Source organism: Molothrus aeneus, chromosome 29 (genome assembly GCF_037042795.1).
Source record: "Molothrus aeneus isolate 106 chromosome 29, BPBGC_Maene_1.0, whole genome shotgun sequence".
Classification (NCBI taxonomy): domain Eukaryota; kingdom Metazoa; phylum Chordata; class Aves; order Passeriformes; family Icteridae; genus Molothrus; species Molothrus aeneus.
In genome coordinates, this window is record NC_089674.1 from 3,375,763 (window position 1) to 3,397,817 (window position 22,055).

The following is a 22,055-nucleotide window of genomic DNA, read 5'->3' on the forward strand; positions in this document are numbered from 1 at the left end:
TTCCCCACCCTCAGCCACACCTTTCCCACAGGATTCCAGAATTCCTGGCCTGATTTGGGCTGGAAAAGGCCTTAAAAATCTCATCCCAAGCCCCGCCTGCCACGGGCAGGGAGCTCTGCCAGCAGCCCAGGGGATTTTGGCACGAGCACAGGTGGGTCTGGGGGCTCGGTGCTGGGGCTGTGGTGTCCATCTGGATTCCCTGGAGTTTTAATCTGAATTTCTTGGGATTTTCACCTGAATTTCCTGGGGTGCCCATTTTTCCCCCCGGGGCTCCACGTCTGTTCTATCTGGAGATAGCAACCCCCTCCCCATCCCCATCACCCCAAGATGCTCCTTTGGGATCTCCCCCACCCCAAAACTCTCCTTTGGGATCTCCCCATCACCCCCAGGGTGTTCCTTTAGGGTCTCCCACACCCCAAAATGCTCTTTTGGGGTCTCCCCATCCCCACCACCCTGGGTGCTCCTTTGGGGTCTCCCCAGGCCTGTCCTTTGGGATCTCCCCATCCCTGTCACCCCAGGGTGCTCCTTTAGGGTCTCCCCATCATCCCACACTGATCCATTGGGGTCTCCCCACTCCCCCCACCCCAAAACGCTCCTTTGGGCTCTCCTCCACCCCAAAACACTCCTTTAGGGTCTCCCTATCACACCAGGGTGCTCCTTTAGGGTCTCCTCCACCCCAAAATGCTCCTTTAGGGTCTCCCCATCCTCATCATCCTAAGCTGATCCATTGGGGTCTCCCCATCCCCATCACCTCAAAACTCTCCTTTGAGGTCTCCCCATCAGCCCACGCTGATCCATTGAGGTCTCCCTCACCCCAAAACACTTCTTTGGGATCTCCCCAACCCCAAAACGCTCATTTGGGATCTCCCCATCACCCCAAAACGCTCCTTTGGGGTCTCCCCATCACCCCCAGGGTGCTCCTTTGGGATCTCCCCATCCCCATCACCCCAAAACACTCCTTTGGGATCTCCCCATCACCCCAAACCACTCCTTTGTGTTCTCCCACACCCCAAAACACTTCTTTGGGATCTCCCCACCCCCAAACATTCCTTTGGGATCTCCCCATCACCCCAAAACGCTCCTTTGAGGTCTCCCCATCCCCATCACCCCACGCTGATCCATTGAGGTCTCCCCCACCCCAAAACACTTCTTTGGGATCTCCCCACCCCAAAACGCTCCTTTGGGATCTCCACATCACCCCCAGGGTGTTCCTTTAGGGTCTCCCACACCCCAAAATGCTCCTTTGGGATGTCCCCATCACCCCCAGGGCACTCCTTCGGGTTCTCCCCCACCCCAAAACTCTCCTTTGGGGTCTCCCCATCCCCGTCACCCCACGCTGATCCATCGGGCTCTCCCCATTTCCCCCCTCACCCCAAACCCCGTCTTCATCCCCCCCGTACCTTCTGCCAGCCCCAGGTGGATGCTCCAGTAGATCTGCAGGCACTGCAGCTCCTTCTTCATGCCCCTCTTGCAGCGGCAGCGCTCCAGGGGGCTCTCCTGCAGCACGCCCAGGGCCAGCTGGCACTCGCGGTTGGCCAGCAGCGTGTTCCTGTCGCGCCCGGCCAGGCACTGCCGCAGGGTGCGGTACCGGGAGCTGCAGCCCGCGTCCGCCACGCACAGCTCCGTGGCTCGAACGCAGTCCACGGGCACCACCGGGGGCGGCCCGGCCAGCGAGCGCAGCATCTCGTCTGGGACGGGGAGGGAGCGAGAGGAGGGCACGGTTAGGGAGGAAGGTGAGCGTTGACATGAAGGAGCGCCCCAGATAGGGTAGATGGGGAAAACTTCAATTTTCCTGAATTTTCCCAGGAAATTCAGAGAAAACATCAAGAAATTGAGGTGAAAATCCCCAGGAAATTCAAATTAAAACACCCAGGTGAGCACCCCAGATAGGGCAGATGGGGGCCCCGGGAGGGAAAATGGGCAGGGAATTCAGATCAAAACCCCTGGGAAATTCAGGTTAAAACCCCCAGGAAGTTCAGATTAAAACACCCAGGTTTGATCTGGGGGGTTTTAATCCAGCCCAGCTCCGTGGCTCGAACGCAGTCCACGGGCACCACCGGGGGCGGCCCGGCCAGCGAGTGCAGCATCTCGTCTGGGACGGGGAGGGAGAAGAGGGAATGGGTTAGGGAGGAAGGTGAGCATTGACATGAAGGAGTGCCCCAGATAGGGTAGATGGGGAAAATCTCAAGAAATTCAGGTTAAAAGCCCAGGAAATTCAGAGAAAACATCAAGAGATTCAGGTTAAAATCTCCAGGAAATTCAGGTGAAAACATCAAGAAATTCAGGTTAGAATCTCCGGGAAATTCAGGTTAGAATCTCCAGGAAATTCAGGTGAAAATCCCCAGGAAATTCAGGTGAAAATCCCCAGGAAATTCAGGTGAAAACATCAAGAAATTCAGGTTAGAATCTCCAGGAAATTCAGGTGAAAATCTCCGGGAAATTCAGGTGAAAATCCCCAGGAAATTCAGGTGAAAATCCCCAGGAAATTCAGGTTAGAATCTCCGGGAAATTCAAATTCAAACACCCACGTGAGCACCCCAGATAGGGCAGATGGAGGCCCCAGGAGGGAAAATGGGCAGGGAATTCAGAATAAAAACCCAGGGAAATTCAGGTTAGAACCCCAGATTAAAATCCCAGGAAATTCAGGTTAGAACCCCCGGGAAATTCAGGTTAAAACCACTGGGAAATGCAGATTAAAGCCCCAGGAAATTCAGATTAATACCCCCAGGAAATTCAGATTAAATCCCCAGGAAATTCAGATTAAAACCCTCAGATGAGCACCTCAGATAGGGTAGATGGGGACCTCCAGGAGGAAAAAATGGGAGGGAAATGCAGATTAAAAACCCAGAAAATTCAGATAAAAACCCCCAGAAAATTCAGATTAAAACCCTGAGGTGAAAATCCCAGGAAATTCAGATTAAAACCCCAGGGAATTCAGATTAAAACCCCAGATGAAAATCCCAGGAATTTCAGGTTAAAACCCCAAGGAATTTCAGATTAAAACACAGGGAAAGGAAAGGGGAGGAAATGAAAGGGGGGAAAGGAAAGGGATTCCTGTCTGGGAGGGTCTGGGATGGAATTCCCAGAGGAGCTGTGGCTGCCTCATCCCTGGAAGTGCTCGAGGCCGCCTTGGGATGGTGGGAGGTGCCCTTGCCCATGGCAGGGGCTGGAACGAGACCCCACAATCCTGGAAGGATTTGGGTTGGAAGAGACCTTAAAACCAGCACGGGCAGGGAGCCCCCTCCAGCCTGTCCTGGAGCAATTCCAGGGATGTCCCTGCTTCCCCCCCAGCCGAGATTCCCAAAAAATGGGAAACTGGGAAAAACTGGTGGGGGTGGGAAGGTGCGGGGTTAACCCCGCACCTCGGCTGGGGGATCTGATGTTCCCTGTTCCATCCAAAGGGATCGATGGCCCCGATCCATTCCCGGAGCTCTCCGGAGCCACGGGAGCAGCGGCTCCATCCCGAGCCCGATTCCCGATCCCGCCTTTGGCTGTTCCCAGCCCCGTCACGGGATTTTTAGGGCGTCTGACTCACGGATTTTGGAGCCTTGGCAGGGCCGCGGGGCTCCAAAATCCTGTCCTGCAGCACTTCCAGGGAAGTGGAATCTCCTGCTCTCCCCACAGCCGAGATTCCCCGGTGGGGGTGGGAAGGTGCAGGGTTAACCCCGCGCCTCAGCCGGGGGATCTGATGTTCCCTGCTCCATCCAAAGGGATCGATGGCCCCGATCCGTTCCCGGGAAGCAGCGGCTCCATCCCGATTCCCGATCCTGCCTTTGGCTGCTCCTCGTTCCCATCCCCGTCACGGGATTTTTAGGGCATCTGACTCATGGTTTTTGGAGCCTTGGCAGGGCCGCGGGGCAGCTGCGGCTCCCAACAGGCGCTTCCCCCTCGGGTGGCACCGGGCCAGCCCGGCCGGCTCCTGTCGCTGTCGCTGTCCCCGCTCGGACCCTGCCCCCGCATTCCCACCTCTCCCCCGCCATCCCCAGCATTTCCGCATCTGCTTTTCCCCCTGGAAATAAAATATTGCTGCTAAATCCAGCCCAGGCACAGCCTGGCTTGTCCCCTCTCGGCGCGGTTGGGGACAGGCGGCGCTGGTCCCCCCACGTCCCCAGGGTGGTGGGGACAGAACCCGCTGTCACTGCCGGCCCCTCCTCCACCCCCCAGCTCCCAGGGAAAGCCCTGGAGCGGGGAAAAATGGGAATGACAGGACCTGGAGGGGACCCTGAGCTGCTCCGGGGGCGATGGGGAGGGGACCCCTCTCTGTGCCCGCCCGGCCGGCTCCTGTCCCTGTCCCCGCTCGGACCCTGCCCCGCATTCCCACAGCTCCCCCGCTTTGGAGCAGGGAAAAATGGGAATGACAGGACCTGGAGGGGACCCTGGGCCCCTCTCTGTGCCCGCCCTGGTGCCCCCCGAGGGCGGTGGGCACGGGTGACCCCTCGTCCCTGTCCCCTCCCGCCTGGCACCGCTGGCAGCCCCTTCCCAGCCCGGGTCTGGCAGGGGGACAGTGACACCTACAGGAACGCGACAGGGGCCACCCGTGTGTCCCCCCCAGCGGGCGGGGCGGCTCCCCTGCCACCCCCGGGGCTGGGCACGGGGCCCGCCCCTCGGGAGCGGCTGGCGCCGGAGCGGGTCCCGGAGCAGGTCCCTGGGCACCAGAGCGGGTCCCGGGCACTGGAAAGGGTCCCTGGCCCTGGAGTGGGCACCGGAGCGGGCACCAGGCACCAGAAAGGGTCCCTGGGCACTGGAGCAGGCACCGGAGTGGGTCCCTGGCTCTGGAGAGGGTCCCTGGCTCTGGAGCGGGCACCAGAGCTGGTTCCTGGCACTGGAGCGGGTCCCTGGCACCGGAGCTGGTCCCTGGCACCGGAGCTGGTCCCTGGCACCGGAGCTGGTCCCCGGGCAGCTCTGCGCACCTCGGGGGCCTCTGAGGAGGGACAGGAGCAGGGTGGGCAGTGCCCAGGTGGGGACAGCTCCGCTGGCTGCGGTCACTCCAAGGAGCAGATCCCACAGATCCCACAGATCCCACAGATCCCGGTGTCCGGCCGATGTCCCCAGACGGGCCCCGCTGGGTTCTGGCAGGTCTGGAGAGCGCCCAGGAGCCCCCACAGCCACGTTAGATCCAGGCTGGAGCAGCAGATCCCCCTTGGGAAGGCCAGGCCAGGCCAGGCCTGGCAGGATTGTATTCCACACAGGATCCATGGACGAACCCCAAACGCTGATCCCGGGGCTGGGAGTGCCAGACCCTCACCACGCCATGGGTGATGCCTTCGGGTGATGCCTTGGGACTCTGCGCCTCCACACACCAGGAAATCCCATCCTGAGGCATCCAAAAATGAGAAACTGGGAAAAACTGCTCCTGCTGCAGCCATGGCCACAGGGAAACCACTCCAGGGCATTGGAGACATTCCAGAGATCCACCAGGCACAGAGAGCTGGCCCGGAATTCCATGGAGAGCCATTCCAGAGCTCCACTGGCTGTGCAGAGCTGTTCCAGAGCTCCATCAGGCACGGAGACTATTCCAGAATTCCATGGAGAGCCTTTCTAGAGCTCCACCGGGTGTGGAAAGCCATCCCACAGCTCCACCAGGTCTGGAGATTCATCCCTCAGCTCCACCGGGTGTGGAGAGCCATTCCAGAATTCCATGGCCATGGAGAGCCATCCCAGAGCTCCATCCGGCATGGAGAGCTATTCCACAGATCCACTGGGTGTGAAGAGGCATTCCTGAGCTCTGCTGGGCTTGGAGAACCCATCCAGAGCTCCACTGGGTGTGAAAAGCCATTCCAGAGCTCCACTGGGTGTGGAGAACCATTCCAGAGCTCCAGTGGGCGTGGAGAACCATTCCAGAGCTCCGCTGGGCGTGGAGAACCGTTCCAGAGCTCTGTTGGGCGTGGAGAACCGTTCCAGAGCTCCACTGGATGTGGAGAACCGTTCCAGAGCTCTGTTGGGCGTGGAGAACCGTTCCAGAGCTCTGTTGGGCGTGGAGAACCGTTCCAGAGCTCCAGTGGGCGTGGAGAACCCATCCAGAGCTCCGTTGGGCGTGGAGAACCGTTCCAGAGCTCCGGTGGGCGTGGAGAACCGTTCCAGAGCTCCACCACATTCCAGCCTCTCCCAGCTCAGCTCCAGCTCCAACTCACACTTCTCCAGAAGCCTCTGCCCAAAAATCCCCTCCTCCAGCCACGTTCCTGTCCCCACGGGCAGGGCAAGGCCACATCCTCGCCCTGGCACCACCTGGAACATCCTCGGGTGCCCTCCCGGTGCCAGCTGGGCCGTGTTGGGAGCCCCACAAGAAATCCACCCTGGGGAGCAGCAGGGATGAGCTGTGTGGGCGAGCTGGCCCAAATCTTCCTGGTTTTTGCCATTTTTCCCACTTTTCCCCCGCAGTTTTGCAGGGAACGGGGTCCTGCCGGCCCCTCGGGGGCACCGCCGGAGCCGGGAGCGGGAAGGGCGGGCTCAGCCCTTTGTGCTGCCCCCAAATCCCGCAGGACTGGGGCTTTTCCCAGCCTGGCCACTTTCCCTGGAGCCCCCCGCTCCTCATTCCCACCGAGCAGTTTGTGCGGAGGGGGAAGCTGAGGAGGGGGATGATTTTCTATCCCCAATAAAAATTAACCCTTCCCGACAGAGCCGAACTCCCGGGGCTGAAACATCTGCAGAGAATTCCCGGCTAATCCCCGGCAGGCTCGGGGGTGCCGGAGCACAGCGAGGATTTGCACAAGGCGCTGGCCTCTTTTCCTGCCGCTTCTCCCGGCTCCAGCAGCCTCTTCCCGAGCTCTAATCCATGTTCTCCTGCTCTGCTGCTGCCGGAGACCTCCGGACACTCGGCAGCTTTAGAGGGAAATGTTTCTCCTGGCGAGGATCACGCCGGAACACGCAGATTCCCAGCCAGGACCAGCCAGGGATTTTCTGGCTTCCCGGGAATGATCCCGGCTTGGAAGAGCTGGATGTTCCCTGCTCCAGGATCCTCAGAGCGAGGCCAAGCCGTGGAAAGAACCTTGGCCACTCTATCCCTGGATCTGGGGGTGCAGGGTCCCTGCTCGGGGTCCCCAGAACCTCAGGGACACCCAGCAATGGGGGTGCAGGGTCCTGCTCTGATGCCAACCCCACAGAAGGATCCCGGCTGGGAAGAGCTGGATGTTCCCTGCTCCAGGATCCTCAGTGCGAGGCCACACCGTGGTCACCCCGTCCCTCGATCTGGGGGCGCAGAGTCCCTGCTCAGGGTCACCCAGGGATGTGGGGGGGACACCCAGCAATGGGGGTGCAGGGTCCCGCTCTGATGCCAACCCCGCTGTGAGGGCGGGTGGGCCCTGGTTCGGATGCCTGAGGTCGGGCACCCCTGTCCCCCTGGAGGTCCCTGTGCCCCAAATTTCCCCCCGAGCCATCCAGATGTGCCCAGACACGTCCAGCTGTGCCCCCAGCCAGGCTGGAGCACTCTTCCCCCGCTCTGCACGGGGCTGTCCCCACTCGTGTCCCCACCCCAGTGCCCTTTTCTCTGTGTCTGAGGGCTCCACCCGAGCCCCCCGACCCCGGCACCCCCCGGGCAGGGGCTCCCCCAACCCAGGGCTCTGTCCCCCCTCCCCAAAGGTTTGGGAGGCGCCCCTCCATCGCTGGGAGCCGGGCAGAGCCCGAGCCCCCCGTTCCACCGGGAGCCCCCCGGGACGAGGCTGTGCCAACCTTCAGGTCTCCCCCAGCGGCCTCCAGCCCCTTGTGCCTGTCCCTGTCGCTCGTCCCTTGTCCCCTGTGCCTGTCCCCGAGCCCAGGATGGCTCCGCAAAGTTCTCCGGGCGCTGCAGCGAGCCGGGATCGCATCCCCGGCAGCCGCGGGGCTGCGGGAACCGGGAGCGGCCCCGGGAGCGCGGCACGCCCGAGCCGCGGAGGGCGAACCCCCAGCATTGCCCGTTTCTTTTCCTTTTCGCCCCAAACCCAGCGCGGTCTGCGGGTGCTCCCCTTGCCAGCGGCTGCTGCCGGGGATCGGGGGCGTTCTCCGGGCACAAAGCTCCGAGCCGAGCCCGCGGCTCCGGCTCGATCCGGGCGCGGGGACGGCGATTTCCCCAGGCAGGAACCGGAGCCACCGAGCTCAACTTTGCCCGCCGAGTGCCCACAGCGCGTTCCCAAGCTCTGGAATGATCGGGGCGAGGATGGAGGGCAGCGGGAGGGGGAGATCTCCCCCGAAAGGCAAATCCCGCTTTGCCAAGGGGAGCGGGGATGGGAGACGGGCAGGGCTGCGCTGCTGGGTGATCCTGCCCGCTCCGGCCCCGAGGGGGCGGCTGGGCTGGTGTCCCCCGTGTCCCCCGAGTCCCCCCGAGCCCCCCTCCCCGTTTCAAGTTGACGGGGAATAGGGGATGAAGTTGAACCCCTCTCTCTCTCTCTCTCTGCCGCAGCGGCGGTGCCAGCTCGGAGGGGCTCGCCCCCCGCCCCAGCCCCGCAGCCCCTCGCCCAGGGAGGGGGGGACGCGCCACCTCGGCCGGGCGACAGCCGCCACCCCGCCCCCGGCACCCCCGCCGGGGCCACTCACCTACGAAGAGGACGATGCAGAAGGCGTTTGCCAAGATCATGGTAGGAAATCCACGCGCTCCTCCACGTGTGCGAAAAAATTATGTTAAAAAAATCAGGCACAAAAAAAAAAAAAAAAAAAAGAAAAAAAAAAAGGGGGGGGAGGGGGGGGAGGAAAAAAATGTAATAATTCCCAAGGCGGTCAGGTAGATCCCAAATCCGAAGCGGAGGCAAGGAAGGGGGGGTTGCTCCGCCCGGCCGGAGCCGGGTCCTCAGCCGCTCGCCGCCTCCCGCATCCCCGCCGGGCTCCGCTGCGCGCTCCGGGCTCCGCCGGGCTCCCGCCGGCTTCTGCCGAGCTCCGGCTGCCGGGGAGGGGGCGCGGCGAGGGGCGGCTGCGCTCCGCCGAGCCCCGGCGAAGGGGCAGAGCCGGCGGGGCCGCCGTCCCCTCCCCGCCCCTCCGCCGGGGCCGCCCTTCCGCCCGGGGCGGGGGTCGGGGGGGGCTCGGTGCGGACCTGCGCTCGTTATCCTCCATGCCCGTGCCCCCATCCATCCATCCATCCATCCGTCTGTCCGTCCGTCCTGGCTGGGATGCACCTGCCCGGCCCCTCCGCGGCTCCTGCGCTGCCGCAGAGCCCAAGGCGAGACCCACCCCCCCCCAGCCCCCCCCAAATTCCACCCCCGGGCCCCCCGTGCTGCTCCCGCCGAGGGGGGGAGAGGAGGGGACACCCGGGGGCTGCAGGGACAAGGTGCCACATCCCTGGGGGGGTGACAGCCACTGGGGTGGCAGGGGGACAATGGGACAAGGTGCCACATCCCTGGGCGGGTGACAACAGTGGGAATGGGAGAGGGACACCAGGGGGCTGCAGGGACAAGGTGCCACATCTCAGAGTGGGTGACAACCGTGGGGTGGCAGGGGGACACTGGGACAAGGTGCCACATCCCGGAATGGGTGACAGCCGTGGGGGTGGCAGGGACAAGGTGCCACATCCCTGGGGGGGTGACAGCCATGGGAGTGGCAGGGGGACACTGGGACAAGGTGCCACATCCCTGGGTGGGTGACAGTGGGACACCAGGGGGCTGCAGGGACAAGGTGCCACATCCATGGGTGGGTGAGAACCGTGGGGATGAGAAATGGGGACACCCTGGGGGTGGCAGAGGGACGCTGGGACAAGGTGCCACATCCCGGGATGGGTGACAGCCATGGGGGTGACAGTGGGGCACCAGGGGGCTGCAGGGACAAGGTGGGGGTGGCAGAGGGGGACAAGGGGACAAAGTGCCACCCGGTGCCAGGGGGACCCCACCCAAAAGGGGCACCCAGCCGGGGCTGGGCCCTCCCCACTGTGGGGTTTTTGGGGGTCACACCCACACAGGTTCCAGGGAACCCCAAATTCCCAGTGCCTGAACCCTCTGCCCCACACTGGGAGTGGGATTGGGGTCACCACATCCTGCAGGGCCATGGTGCAGCCTTCCTCATCCTCCTCATCCTCATCCCCCAGCCCCAACAGGGTGCGGTGCTGGAACCCCTCACCCCTCTCTCTGCCCCTGCTTTGGGGTCAGGACCCCCCAAGCCCGAGGGATGTGGATCCCATAGTGGGAAGCAGGAATGAGGAGGAGGAGGATGCTCCACTGGGATCACCTCGATGAAGGCCCTGGGGAGCAGGAGGGGAGGGGGCTCCCAGTGCTGGGGGTGTCCCCGCTCCCCAGCAGTGACCAGGACATTTCCACTTGGCCAGGATCTCCCAAAATCCATTCCCAGGACACAGATCCCGCTGCTCTCCCTCCCCTTCCCGCTCTGATGGGATCCCAGCAGTGGGAGATGCTTCAGGCCATGGCCAGGCCCCTCTGCCTCTTCCTCAGGAGAGCAAATTCCTGCTCCTTCCCTGCCTGGATCCCTGGAAAAATCCTGCCTGGAAAATTCCTGCCTGGATCCCTGGAAAAATCCCACCTGGATAATTCCTGCCTGGATCTCTGTATAAATCCCACCTGGATAATTCCTGCCTGGATCTCTGGATAATTCCTGCCTGGATCCCTGGGTAATGCTCTCCTGGATAAATCCTGCCTGGATAATTCCTGGATAAATCCCGCCTGAATCCCTGGGTAAATCCCACCTGGTTAATTCATGTCTGGATAATTCCTTCCTGGATCCCTGGATAAATCCCGCCTGGATCCCTGGGTAACACCCTCCTGAATAATTCCTGCCTGGATCCCTGGCTAAATCCCACCTGGAACCCTGGAAAAATCCTACATGAATCCCTGGAAAAATCTGGTTAATTCCTGTCTGAACCCCTGGATAAATCCCACCTGGATAAATCCCACCTGGATAAATCCCACCTGGATAAATCCCACCTGGATAAATCATGTCTGGATAATTCCTGCCTCGATCCCTGCATAAATCCTGTCTGGATCCCTGGAAAAATCCTGCCTGGATCCCCGGATAATTCATGTCTGGATAATTCCTGCCTCGATCCCTGCATAAATCCCACCTGGATAATTCCTGCCTGGATCCCTGTGTAAATCCCACCTGGATCCCTGGAAAATTCATGTCTGGATAATTCCCACCTGGATAATTCCTGCCTGGATAACCCCTGGTTAATTCATGTCTGGATAAATCCCACCGGGATCCTCTCTCCCTCTCCATCCCCTCCTCGGGGCTGTGCCAGAGGGGGCTCGGTCCCCCCGAGGTGACCCCGCAGGGGTTTTGTCCCCGCAGCTGCTCCAGCAAGGAAGGCACAGCTCCACCCGGCCTTTCCCGGGTTTTATTCCCTCAGCCCCCGCCCCAGAGCCTGCCGGGGGTGGGGTCCAGCGGGAAACACCCCCTCTAATTACCTGAGCACGCTAATTAGCTCGGGGTGGGATCGCGGTCATGGATTCCGTGGGGTTAATCCCGGAGTGTTCCCCGTCCAGGAACCGGCAGCTCCCTGGCCTCTCATTTGGGGGAGCCAGCCCGAATTTATTCCATTAATTTAAAATTAAATTTCTTTATTCCAGCCCGGTTTGCAGCCTGGGAGCTCCTCAAACCGGGGGCAGCACCCCGCGGTTCATGGTCCCTCCTCACGGCAGGTTCTGGGGGCAGGGGAGGTTGGATTCTCCAGAGGCAGGGGACACGCAGGGGACACGCAGGGGACAGTCCCTGCTCAGCCATCCCTGCACAAAGGGGGCTCTGTCTGGAGCTGCCCGTCCTGCTCAGAAGGAAAAGGAGGCTCGGAGGGGTTAGGGTGGGATGCAGATCCGGGTTTTGGGATCGCAGGAGACCTGCAAGGCCTCACCGTGGTGGAGGAGAGGAACGAGCACCGACGGAAATATTCGGGCTTGGAAGGGGAGGAAAAAAATAAAGCCCTACCAAAAAAACCAAAACTACGAAAACACAAGAAACTCCACAACTTTATTCCCAGCCTTTGAGGGGTGATAAGGTTAATCAGCAAAGCCGATTACAGGCAGCCAGCTCCCCGTGCTGCCAGTGCCGCCAGGGCTGGCTGCTCTCCCCCACTTCCAGAGGATCCCGATGGCTCCAGCGTCCCCTGGGGACGGAGAGCCCTCCCTGGCTGTGTTCCCGCTCGGGGGTTGATCGATGGCACCGGCGGATCCCTCCCGTCCCTCCCTCCCTTTAAGCCCCATTAACATGGGTGGGATTTGCTCACCCTCCCGACTACGGGCTTTAATTCCGCCGAGCGTTATCACATTAATGGGAGCCGAGGTTGTTACCGTGATGGATTAGGCATTAGCAGTGTAATCCGTGGGGACACAGCCGCTCTCCCCGCCCGCTCCTCATCCTAAAAACGCCGGGAGGAGCCCCAGCAGCTCGGCCGCGGGGACAGCTGGGTGACGAGAGGGGACATCCGCACCTGGATGCTGCTTCCCCTTCTGCCGAGCCCTGGCTCTGCTCTCAAATGCCCCATGTCGGGCTCCTGCAGCAGCCTGAGCCCCAGAATTGGGGTTTTTAACTCCCCTCGGAGTTTTTAGGGTGCCAGGGATGGCTGGAAGGCGGGATCTCACCTCTGCTCCTCTGCTCCCGAATCCCAGTGATGGAACAGGAGTAGGGCATCACCTCCCTGAGCCCGGTTTGAGGCTGGGAATTCCCAGATCGGGGCTTTCCCCTCGCAGGATGTGCACCAAACCGAGCCCCTCTGATTAAATCCTCCAGCTCCCAAACTCTGGGATCCCACCCACCACAGACCCCCAGCTCGCTGTGCTTGGAAGGGACCCTAAAGCCACCCAGTGCCACCTCCCACCATCCCAGCTTGCTCCAAGCCCGGCCTGGAATTCATTTCCTGCCCTTGCCGATGTGACTTTTGATATTTTTTATTATTTTTCACTCGGGGCAAGGTTTTCCCCCAGCCCCGGCAGCGCGGCGGGTTCACTGCGGGCACAAGGGCACCCTCGGGGACATTCCCTGTCCCTCCCCCTTGCCAGAGCTCCTCCCGCTGCTGGGAAAGCCCCGCGTCCTCATCCTCATCCTCACCCTCGCTCCGCTCCCGGAGCCGCGGGGCCCAGCCCGGCCCTCAGCTCGCCCTTCCCGCAGGGAATTCCTCGGGAATGGCGTTCCCAGGGCTGCTGCTGACAGTGGCCACGGGCCACGGGAGTCCTTGGAGCACCCCGACACTGATGGACCCCGACAGCTCCACGCAAAGCTCAGGCTATTTTTGCCCTCGCTGCTGTTTCTGAACTGATTTTGCCTCTTTAACCTCTGCCGGGCAATCCAAGCCCTTCCCTGCTGCTCCCTGACGGCTCGGGAGCCACGGTGAGAAATGCCACCCCCTCCTGGCGCCGAGCTTTTGGGAGCTCACGGTGACCTGCGCATGGCAGGTGGCCCCAGCTGGGGACAGACCCAGCGCCACCACAGGTGCCACAGCCACCCCCTGCTGGCACCGGATCTTTGGGACCTGCACACGGCGGAGCCACCACGCTGGTGGCATCCCAGTGCCACCATGGATGCTGCAGGCACCCCCTCCTGTCACTGAATTTTTGGGAGTTTGAGGTGACCTGCACGTGGCAGGTGGGCTTGTTTGGGGACAGACCCAGTGCCACCATAGATGCCACAGCCAACCCCTGCTCTCAGTGAGTTTTTGGGAGTTTGAGGTGACCTGCACAGAGCAGAGCCACCACGCTGGTGGCCCCAGCTAGGGACACAGGCAGTGCCACCAGGGATGCAGCAGCCACCCTCTTCTGTCACCGAATTTTTGGGAGCTCTCCACGACCTGCGTGTGCCAGAGCCACCACTGGTGGCATTTTCTGGGAATTCCATCCCACCACCCTCACAGGGGAGGATTTCTAATGCCTCATTCCCGTTTTTCATGGCATGGGGATCCTCTCCTGTCCCCCCAAGGAATGAGGAGACACCCACCCTGGCCTGCTCTGCTGATACACAGGAATTCAGTGTTTTTCCAGACGTTTCCCAGCCCTGCTGTTCCCCTGGAGCCGTGGAGGCTCGGGAAGCACCGGCCAAGGACGCCACGTCCAGGCCAGCGCTGCTGCAATTACTCATTTACCATCCTGGGAGTGCCTGGAAATCTCATTCCCGGGAATGGGGGGCGGGAGCAGCCGCCCGGCCCGGCCCCAGCTCTCAGCCAAACTCGATTTGCTGCATTCCCTGGCCGGGAATGCGTGAGCAGGGAGCCGGCCCCGCTCCGGCTGCTCCCGCGGCGCTCCCGAGCCTCTGCAAGGGCCGCTTCTCCCTGGGCTGGGTGCCCTGCCCTGGGCCCTCATCCCATGCGAACAATTCCCTTTGCCACCATCCCTGTGCCTCCATCCAACGGGAACAATTCCCTTTGTCACCATCCCTGGGCCCTCATCCCATGGGAACCATTCCCTGTGCCTCCATCCAACGGGAACAATTCCCTTTGCCACCATCCCTGTGCCTCCATCCAACGGGAACAATTCCCTTTGCCACCATCCCTGTGCCTCCATCCAATGGGAACCATTCCCTGTGCCCTCATCCCATGGGAACAATTCCCTGTGTCTCCATCCCTGTGCCCTTCATCCCATGGGAACAATTCCCTTTGCCATCATCCCTGTGCCTCCATCCAACGGGAACCATTCCCTTTGCCATCATCCCTGTGCCTCCATCCAACGGGAACAATTCCCTTTGTCACCATCCCTGTGCCCTCATCCCATGGGAACCATTCCCTGTGCCTTCATCTGATGGGAACAATTCCCTTTGTCACCCTTCCTTTCATCCGATGGGAACAATTCCCTGTGCCCTTCATCTCTGTGCCCTCATCCAAAGGGAACAATTCCCTGTGCACTTCATCTGATGGGAACAATTCCCTTCATCTCCATCCCTGTGTCCTTCATCCAATGGGAACAATTCCCTGTGCCCTCCATTCCTGCACCCTCCATCCAATGGGAATAATCCCCTTCATCTCCATCCTTATGCCCTCCATCCAATGGGAACAATTCCCTGTGCCTCCATCCAACGGGAGCAAATCCCATTGTCACCCTTCCCTTCATCCAATGGGAACAATTCCCTTTGTCACCATCCCTGTGCCCTTCATCCAACAGGGACAATTCCCTGTGCCTTCATCTGATGGGAAAAATTCCTTGTGCCCTTCATCCATTGGGAACAATTCCCTGTGCCCTCATCCAATGGGAATGATTCCCTGTGGCCTTATCTGATGGAAACAATTCCCTTCATCTCCATCCCAGTGCCCTCATCCAAGGGGAGCAATCCCCTTTGCCTCCATCCCTGCTCCCTGCATTCCATGGGAACAATTCCCTCTCCTTTTCCCCCATCCTTGTTTTCTCCATCCAATGGGAACAATCTCCTTTGCCACCATTCCTGTTCCCTCAATCCAGCAGGAACAATTCCCTCTCCTTTCCCCCCATCCCTATTTTCTCCATCCCATGGGAACAATTCCCTTTTTCATCAAACCTGTTCCCTCAACCCAATGGGAACCATTCCCTTTGTCACCATCCCTGTTCCCTGCATTCCATGGGAACAATTCCCTCCCTTTTTCCCCCTCCATCCCATGGGAACATTCTGGTTCCCCACGGAAGATCCCAGCCCATCCCAGCAGTGTCCCGATCCCAAATCCCGGCCGTTCCCGAGCTGTCCTTCCTGGTGATCCCTGTCCCTCCCGGTGATCCCTGTCCCTCCTGATGATCCCAGCCCCTCTCGGTGATCCCTCACTGTGATCCCAGCCCCTCTCTGTGATCCCTGCCCTTCCCGGTGGTCCCTCCCGGTTCTCCTGGCCCTTCCCGGTGATCCCTGTCCCTCCCGATGATCCCAGCCTCTCCCGGTGATCCCGGCCCCTCCCAGGGATCCCTCTCCGTGATCCGTGTCCCTCCCTGTGATCCCATCCCGGTGATCCCTCCACCTCCCGGTGATCCCTGCTGGTGATCCCGGCCCCGCTCGGACGCCGGGGCAGAGCGAGGATGGGCAGGAATCTGTTCCTTGGCACAGAAAATTCCCCAGCGTTTCCCTCCCGGCGCCGGCGTCTGGCTCAGGTGCCGAGGGCTGGCACGGAAATGTCAGCAGCGATCTGGGGCTGCCGAGGCTGACGGCCGAGAGAGCAGCGGAGGTGACAGCGGCTCCTGCGGGGAGGGACCGCGCCTGTCCCCCCCTCCCGGCCACCCGGGCCACCAGCGCGGCGGCTCCGCCCCGTGCAGGGCACGGAGAGCTCCCAAAAACGCCCTGAGAGCAGGGGGTGGCTGCGGCATCCATGGTGACACTGGGATGCCACCAGCGTGGTGGCTGCGCCCCGTGCAGGGCACAGAGAGCTCCCAAAAATGCACTGGGAGCAGGGGGTGACTGCGGCATCCGTGGTGACACTGGGTCTGTCCCCTTGCAGGGCTACCAGTGGTGGCTCTGCTGTGAGCTCCCAAAAATTCACTGAGAGCAGGGGATGGCTGCAGCATCCATGGTGACACTGGGATGCCACCAGCGCGGTGGCTCTGCTGTGTATGGGGCACGGAGATCTCCCAAAAATTCACTGACAGGAGAGAAGTGGCTGCAGCATCCCTGGTGGCACTGGGTCTGTCCCCAGCCGAGGCCACCAGTGGTGGCTCTGCTGTGTGCAGGGCACGGAGAGCTCCCAAAAATTCACTGACAGGAGGAGGTGGCTGCAGCACCCCTGGTGGCACTGCGATGCCACCAGCGCGGTGGCTCTGCCATGTGCAGGTCACCTCAAACTCCCAAAAATTCAGTGATAGAAGGGGGTGGCTGTGGGATCTATGGTGGCACTGAGTCTGTCCCCTCCAAGGGCCACCTGCCATGTGCAGGTCACCTCAAACACCTAAAAATTCGGTGACAGCAGGGGGTGGCTGCAGCATCCATGGTGGCACTGGGCCTGTCCCTTCCCAGGGCCACCAGTGTGGTGGCTCTGCTGTGTGCAGCTCATCTCAAACTCACGAAATTTCAGTGACAGCAGGGAGTGTCTGCAGCATCCATGGTGGCACTGGGTCTGTCCCCTCACAGGGCCACCTTGCCTTGAGAAAGGCTCCAACAGGAGCTGGGATGGGATCCCTGCCTCGGGAATGCTCAGGATGGAGCTGGGATGGGATTCCTGCCTCGGGAATGCTCAGGATGGAGCTGGGATGGGATCCCTGCCTCGGGAATGCTCAGGATGGAGCTGGGATGGGATTCCTGCCTTGGGGAAAGGCTCAGGATGGAGCTGGGATGGGATCCCTGCCTCGGGAATGCTCAGGATGGAGCTGGGATGGGATCCCTGCCTCGGGAATGCTCAGGATGGAGCTGGGATGGGATTCCTGCCTTGGGGAAAGGCTCAGGATGGAGCTGGGATGGGATCCCTGCCTCGGGAATGCTCAGGATGGAGCTGGGATGGGATCCCTGCCTCAGGAATGGCTCAGGATGGAGCTGGGATGGGATCCCTGCCTCGGGAATGCTCAGGATGGAGCTGGGATGGGATTCCTGCCTTGGGAATGCTCAGGATGGAGCTGGGATGGGATCCCTGCCTCGGGAATGCTCAGGATGGAGCTGGGATGGGATCCCTGCCTTGGGAAAGGCTCAGGGAGGTGGTGCCAGCCCGGGTGAGACATCGGGGGCATGCAGGGGACACATCCTGGGAAAACATCGCAGGAGGAGCCACTCGGGAGGTGCCACCCAGGCGATGCCACCCAGGCGATGCCACAGCCACTCCCGGCTCTGCTGGCACCGCTCAGCCCCGGGGGCCTTGGCAAGGTCCCCAAATCCCTTTGGCTCTCCGGGTTGTCTCAGCCCTGCAGCCCTGCCTGCTGTGTCAGCAGGGATATTTATTTATTTATAGCTGCAGGAGCAGCCTCGCTGCCATCTGATCCCGACCTGGCACTCCGGGCTCCTCCACCCCGGCTGCTTTTCCTCCCCAGGCAGCTCCGTGTTCCCATTCCCGGGGCTGGAGCGGCTCTGGAGATGGGAATCCCTCAGGAATTCCTCAGGAATTCCTCAGGAATCCCCCGGGGATGAGCAGGGCAGGGATGGGGTCGGGGCTCTCCAGCTGGGATTTGCTGCTTTCCTTTTCCAGCTTAATTAGGAGTTGGGAAAGATGGAACAGGAAAGCCTTATAGATATGATTGCCTGGCAAAAGATTTTGAGAATATGGAAACTGTAAGTGAGATTGAAATGAAAGGCAAGGAATCTCTGCTGGAGAAACCTTGGAAAATTCCTTCCTTTCCACACAGCAAAAGCTCCACATCCTCATGGGTGGGAAAATCCCATTTTCCTGCCAATGTCCTGAGGAACATTCCAGGAGGGCAGGAGGGTGCAGTGAGAATATTCCAAATATTCCAAACCCTCTGGAAGAAGCAGATCCTGCAGCTCAGAGCCAATCTCCCTTGGGAATGATGTTTCAAGCATCAGCCAAAAGCCAAACCCATCTTTTCCAGAAAACCTTTTCCAAAGAAAAACTTGGGGGTTGATTTATAAGTAAAAAAACCCCAAAATACGAATAAGGGTGGCAAATTCCCTGCTGCCTGTGGATCCCAGGATGGCAATTCCAAAACTTGGGGGTTGATTTATAAGTAAAAAAAAAAAAAAAACAAAATATGAATAAGGGTGGCAAATTCCCTGCTGCCTGTGGATCCCAGGATGGAAATTCCATTGGAACCAGAATCCAGGCATGGCCGTGCTGCCCTCACCCCCTCACCAGCCCAGGGCGAGCGGGGTGGGATTGATTAGAAAAGCCAGAGCAGCTTATTTGAGCTTCCCGAGCCTGCTGCCGGCACAAATTGGATGTGCCCGGCTCCGAATCCACCGATCCCGGCTCCTCCTGCGCACACGGAAGCTTCATTTAGGCAGCTGCCAATTAACGCGGGGCCTCTCATTAGCGCCCTGGCGTTGATTGGCCTGCAGGGCTCCCCCTGGAGCCGCGGGAATGAGCCTGGAAAGGATTTGGGTCCTGCAGCTCCGAGCAGCGCGCAGGGGTTGGGATGGGCAGGGCCAGAGTCTCCTCTCTCCGTTCTCACGGGATCGGGGAATTCTTCAGGCTGGGAAAGATCAGATCCAACCACTCATCCCTTCCTTCCTTCCTTCCTTCCTTCCTTCCTTCCTTCCTTCCTTCCTTCCTTCCTTCCTTCCTTCCTTCCTTCCTTCCTTCCTTCCTTCCTTCCGCCACTTCCTTCCTTCCGCCACTTCCTTCCTTCCTTCCGCCACTTCCTTCCTTCCTTCCGCCACTTCCTTCCTTCCTTCCTTCCTTCCTTCCTTCCTTCCTTCCTTCCTTCCTTCCTTCCTTCCTTCCTTCCTTCCATCCCCTTTGATCCCTCTTTGGGATCAGAGCTGGAATTTCAATCCCACTCCCTCCCGTTTTTCCTGGAATGGATAAATCAGAACCCTTGGAGCCACCTGAGGGTGGCTGCACCCCGGGCCGGGGCTGGCACCTCCCTGGGGGCTCCTTGGGACAGGCTCTGGGGGTGTCCTCGGTGTCCCCAGCATCCCCGGTGTCCCTGATGTCCCCGGCACCCTGGTGTTCCTGGTGTCCCCAATGTCCCAAATATCTCCAGCGTCCCCAGTGTCCTCGCTTCCCCAATGTCCCCAGTGTCCCCAGTGTCCCCACTATCCCCAGTGTCCCCCAGCATCCCTGGCATCCCCAATGTCCCCAGTGTCCCCAGTGTCCTTGAGGTCCCTGCTGTCCCCATTGTCCCCAATGTCCCCAGGGTCCCCACTGTCCCCAGTGTCCCCAATGTCCCCAGGGTCCCCAATGTTCCCAACGTCCCCACAGTGTCCCCAATGTCCCCATTGTCCCCAGTGTCCTAAAGTCCCCACTGTCCCCCGTGTCCCCAGAATCCCCAATGTCCCCAATGTCCCCATTGTCCCCATTGTCCCTACTGTCCCTGGTGTCCCCATTGTCCCCAATGTCCCCGGTATCCCCAGCATCCCCATTGTCCCCATTGTCCCCAATGTCCCTGGTGTCCCCACTGTCCCCGGTGTCCCCAGAAGGAGCCGCTGGGGGTGGCTGCAGCCGCTGGCTCCGGTGACATCCCCGCTGATTTCCCTGCAGCGCGCGCGGAGGCTGCAGTAATCGAATTAGGGAATATTATGGGCAGGGAAATGGGCGGGTAAGTGGCTTAAAGTGATCGAAATGACCTGGAGGTGCCAATGCAAATGGTCTGGAAAACATCCCGGGGCAGCCCTGGCCTGGCAGCTCCCGGGGCCGGAATTCCAGGCCCTGGGGGCTCACTGAGCCTCTGTGCCCGTGTCCTGGTCCCCTTGGGCAGGGGGACAGCTCTGGCACCCCCTCCCCACCCCCGGGCACAGGGAATCCCACCCAGCTTGGGATGGGCGATTTCACTGTGGGACGGCTTTTCCCACAACCCATGGATTCCCCCCCACAGGGATGTGGGATTTACTGCTTTTTTCAGGAGGCAGGAACTGCTGTTTTGGGGTGTTGGAACTGCTGTTTTGGGAAGCTGGAATTGCTGTTTTGGGAAGCTGGAATTGCTGTTTTGGGATGCTGACAATATCCTGGACTTCCTAATCCTGGCCCTTTGATCTTTGCTCACAAAATCCTGGAATTCCCAATCCTGGCCCTTTGATCTTTGCTCACAAAATCCTGGAATTCCCAATCCTGGCACACCCAGGATGGGGCTGGAATCTCTTTAAATCCCCCTCCACGCAGGTAGGGAAGCCGGGAGGGGTGGAAGGAGGCGTTAAAAAGAAAAACAAAAATAAAAATTAAAATTAAAATTAAAAATAAAATAAAAATAAAAAATTAAAATTAAAACTAAAAAATAAAAATAAAAAATAAAAATAAACATAAAAAATAAAAATAAAAATAAAAATAAAAATAAAAATAAAAATAAAAATAAAAATTAAAAATAAAAATAAAAATAAAAATAAAAATAAAAATAAAAATAAAAAATAAAAATAATCCTTTTCCCAGCGTGGAGCAGCGAGAGGAGACAGAGGCATCATCCCCTGCTGTTCCCAGGGACAGAGGGGCAGAGGGGCCTGGAGGAGCCCTTTTCCCTCCCTGCTGTGCTGAATTCCGGAGGAAATGCTGGAATTGGGAGCGGAGCGGAGCCAGCGCTGGCTGGAGACAACGCGTGTGTGACAGCGGCTGCTGTCACCCGCCAGGGTGACAATTGTCCTGACAGCAGCCCCTGCTGCACGGGGTTTGGTGCTGGAGCATCCAGAGGATGGCAGGTGGCTCAGGTGGGAGCCGGGGGCTCTGCTTACCAAACAGCAACCCCAAAAACAGCAATTCCTGCATCCCGAAACTGCAATTCCTGCATCCTGGAAAAAACCTGCAATTCCTGCATCCCAAAACAGGAATTCCAGCACCCCAAAAGAGCAATTCCTGCACCCCAAAACTGCAATTGCAGCATCCCAAAACAGCAAGTCCAGCATCCCAAAAGAGCAATTCCTGCACCCTAAAACAGGAATTTCAGCATCCCAAAACTGCAATTCCTGCATCCCAAAGCAGCAAGTCCAGCATCCCAAAAGAGGAATTCCTGCACCCCAAAACTGCAATTCCTACATCCCAAACCAGCAATTCCTGTACCCCAAAACAGGAATTCCTGCACCCCAAAACTGCAATTCCTGCACCCCAAAACTGCAATTCCTGCATCCCAGGAGGGATGGGGAGGGAAGAGGGAGCGGGGAGAGGAGGCAGAGAGGAGCCGATAGCATCTCCCTCCCTGCCTGGCATTATCCTGCCGGATTTCGGGAGGTGGATTTGGGTTTTGGCAGCCGCTGACAGCAGCAGATTAAAGGGGTTGAGCCGGGGCCGGGCTGGAGGCTCCGTGGGTGCGGGGAAAAGGGGATTTGGGATCTGGAAGGGAGCGGGAAGGGTGGGCACCGCCTGGATTCCTCTTCTCCCTCTCATTTAGCCCGGGAGAGGAGCGGGAGCGGCCACTCCTCCTCCTCCTCCTCCTGATGGTCCCGGTTTTATCCTCGCTCTCCATTTCCCCGTCCCAGCCCATCCCGATTTCTCTCCCGGCTGCGATTATTGCCCGTAATTTCCATGTAATGATAAGGCTGGGGCTGGGTGTTGGGAGGAGATGTCACAGCGGTGACAGGAGGGACAAAGGGGACACAGGAAAGGGGTGGGGCAGGAACCCAGGTGGCGGCGCCAGCGGGATCCCTGCGGAGCGCCCGTGGCATTGTCACCCGCCGTGCCACAGACCGGTGCCATGGCGCACACA

At 59.8% G+C, this 22,055-nt stretch overlaps 1 protein-coding gene across 2 annotated transcripts in view; it reads right to left on the reverse strand.

The window, feature by feature from the left end:
• The window catches only part of GFRA2 (GDNF family receptor alpha 2), a 30,453-nt gene extending 21,851 nt beyond the window's left edge, over positions 1-8,602 (reverse strand). Inside the window, exons 1-2 of one of the 2 annotated variants that reach the window (XM_066567379.1) lie at positions 8,506-8,602; positions 1,401-1,688 (exon numbers count right to left, since the gene is read on the reverse strand). In XM_066567379.1, the coding sequence (XP_066423476.1) occupies positions 1,401-1,688; positions 8,506-8,545 (328 nt within the window). In that variant the 5' untranslated portion in view covers positions 8,546-8,602. Of the gene's footprint in view, positions 1-1,400; positions 1,689-3,535; positions 3,620-8,505 lie in introns of those variants that run through there. The other variant, XM_066567380.1, reaches the window with a different exon arrangement.
• Positions 8,603-22,055: the final 13,453 nt, after the last annotated feature.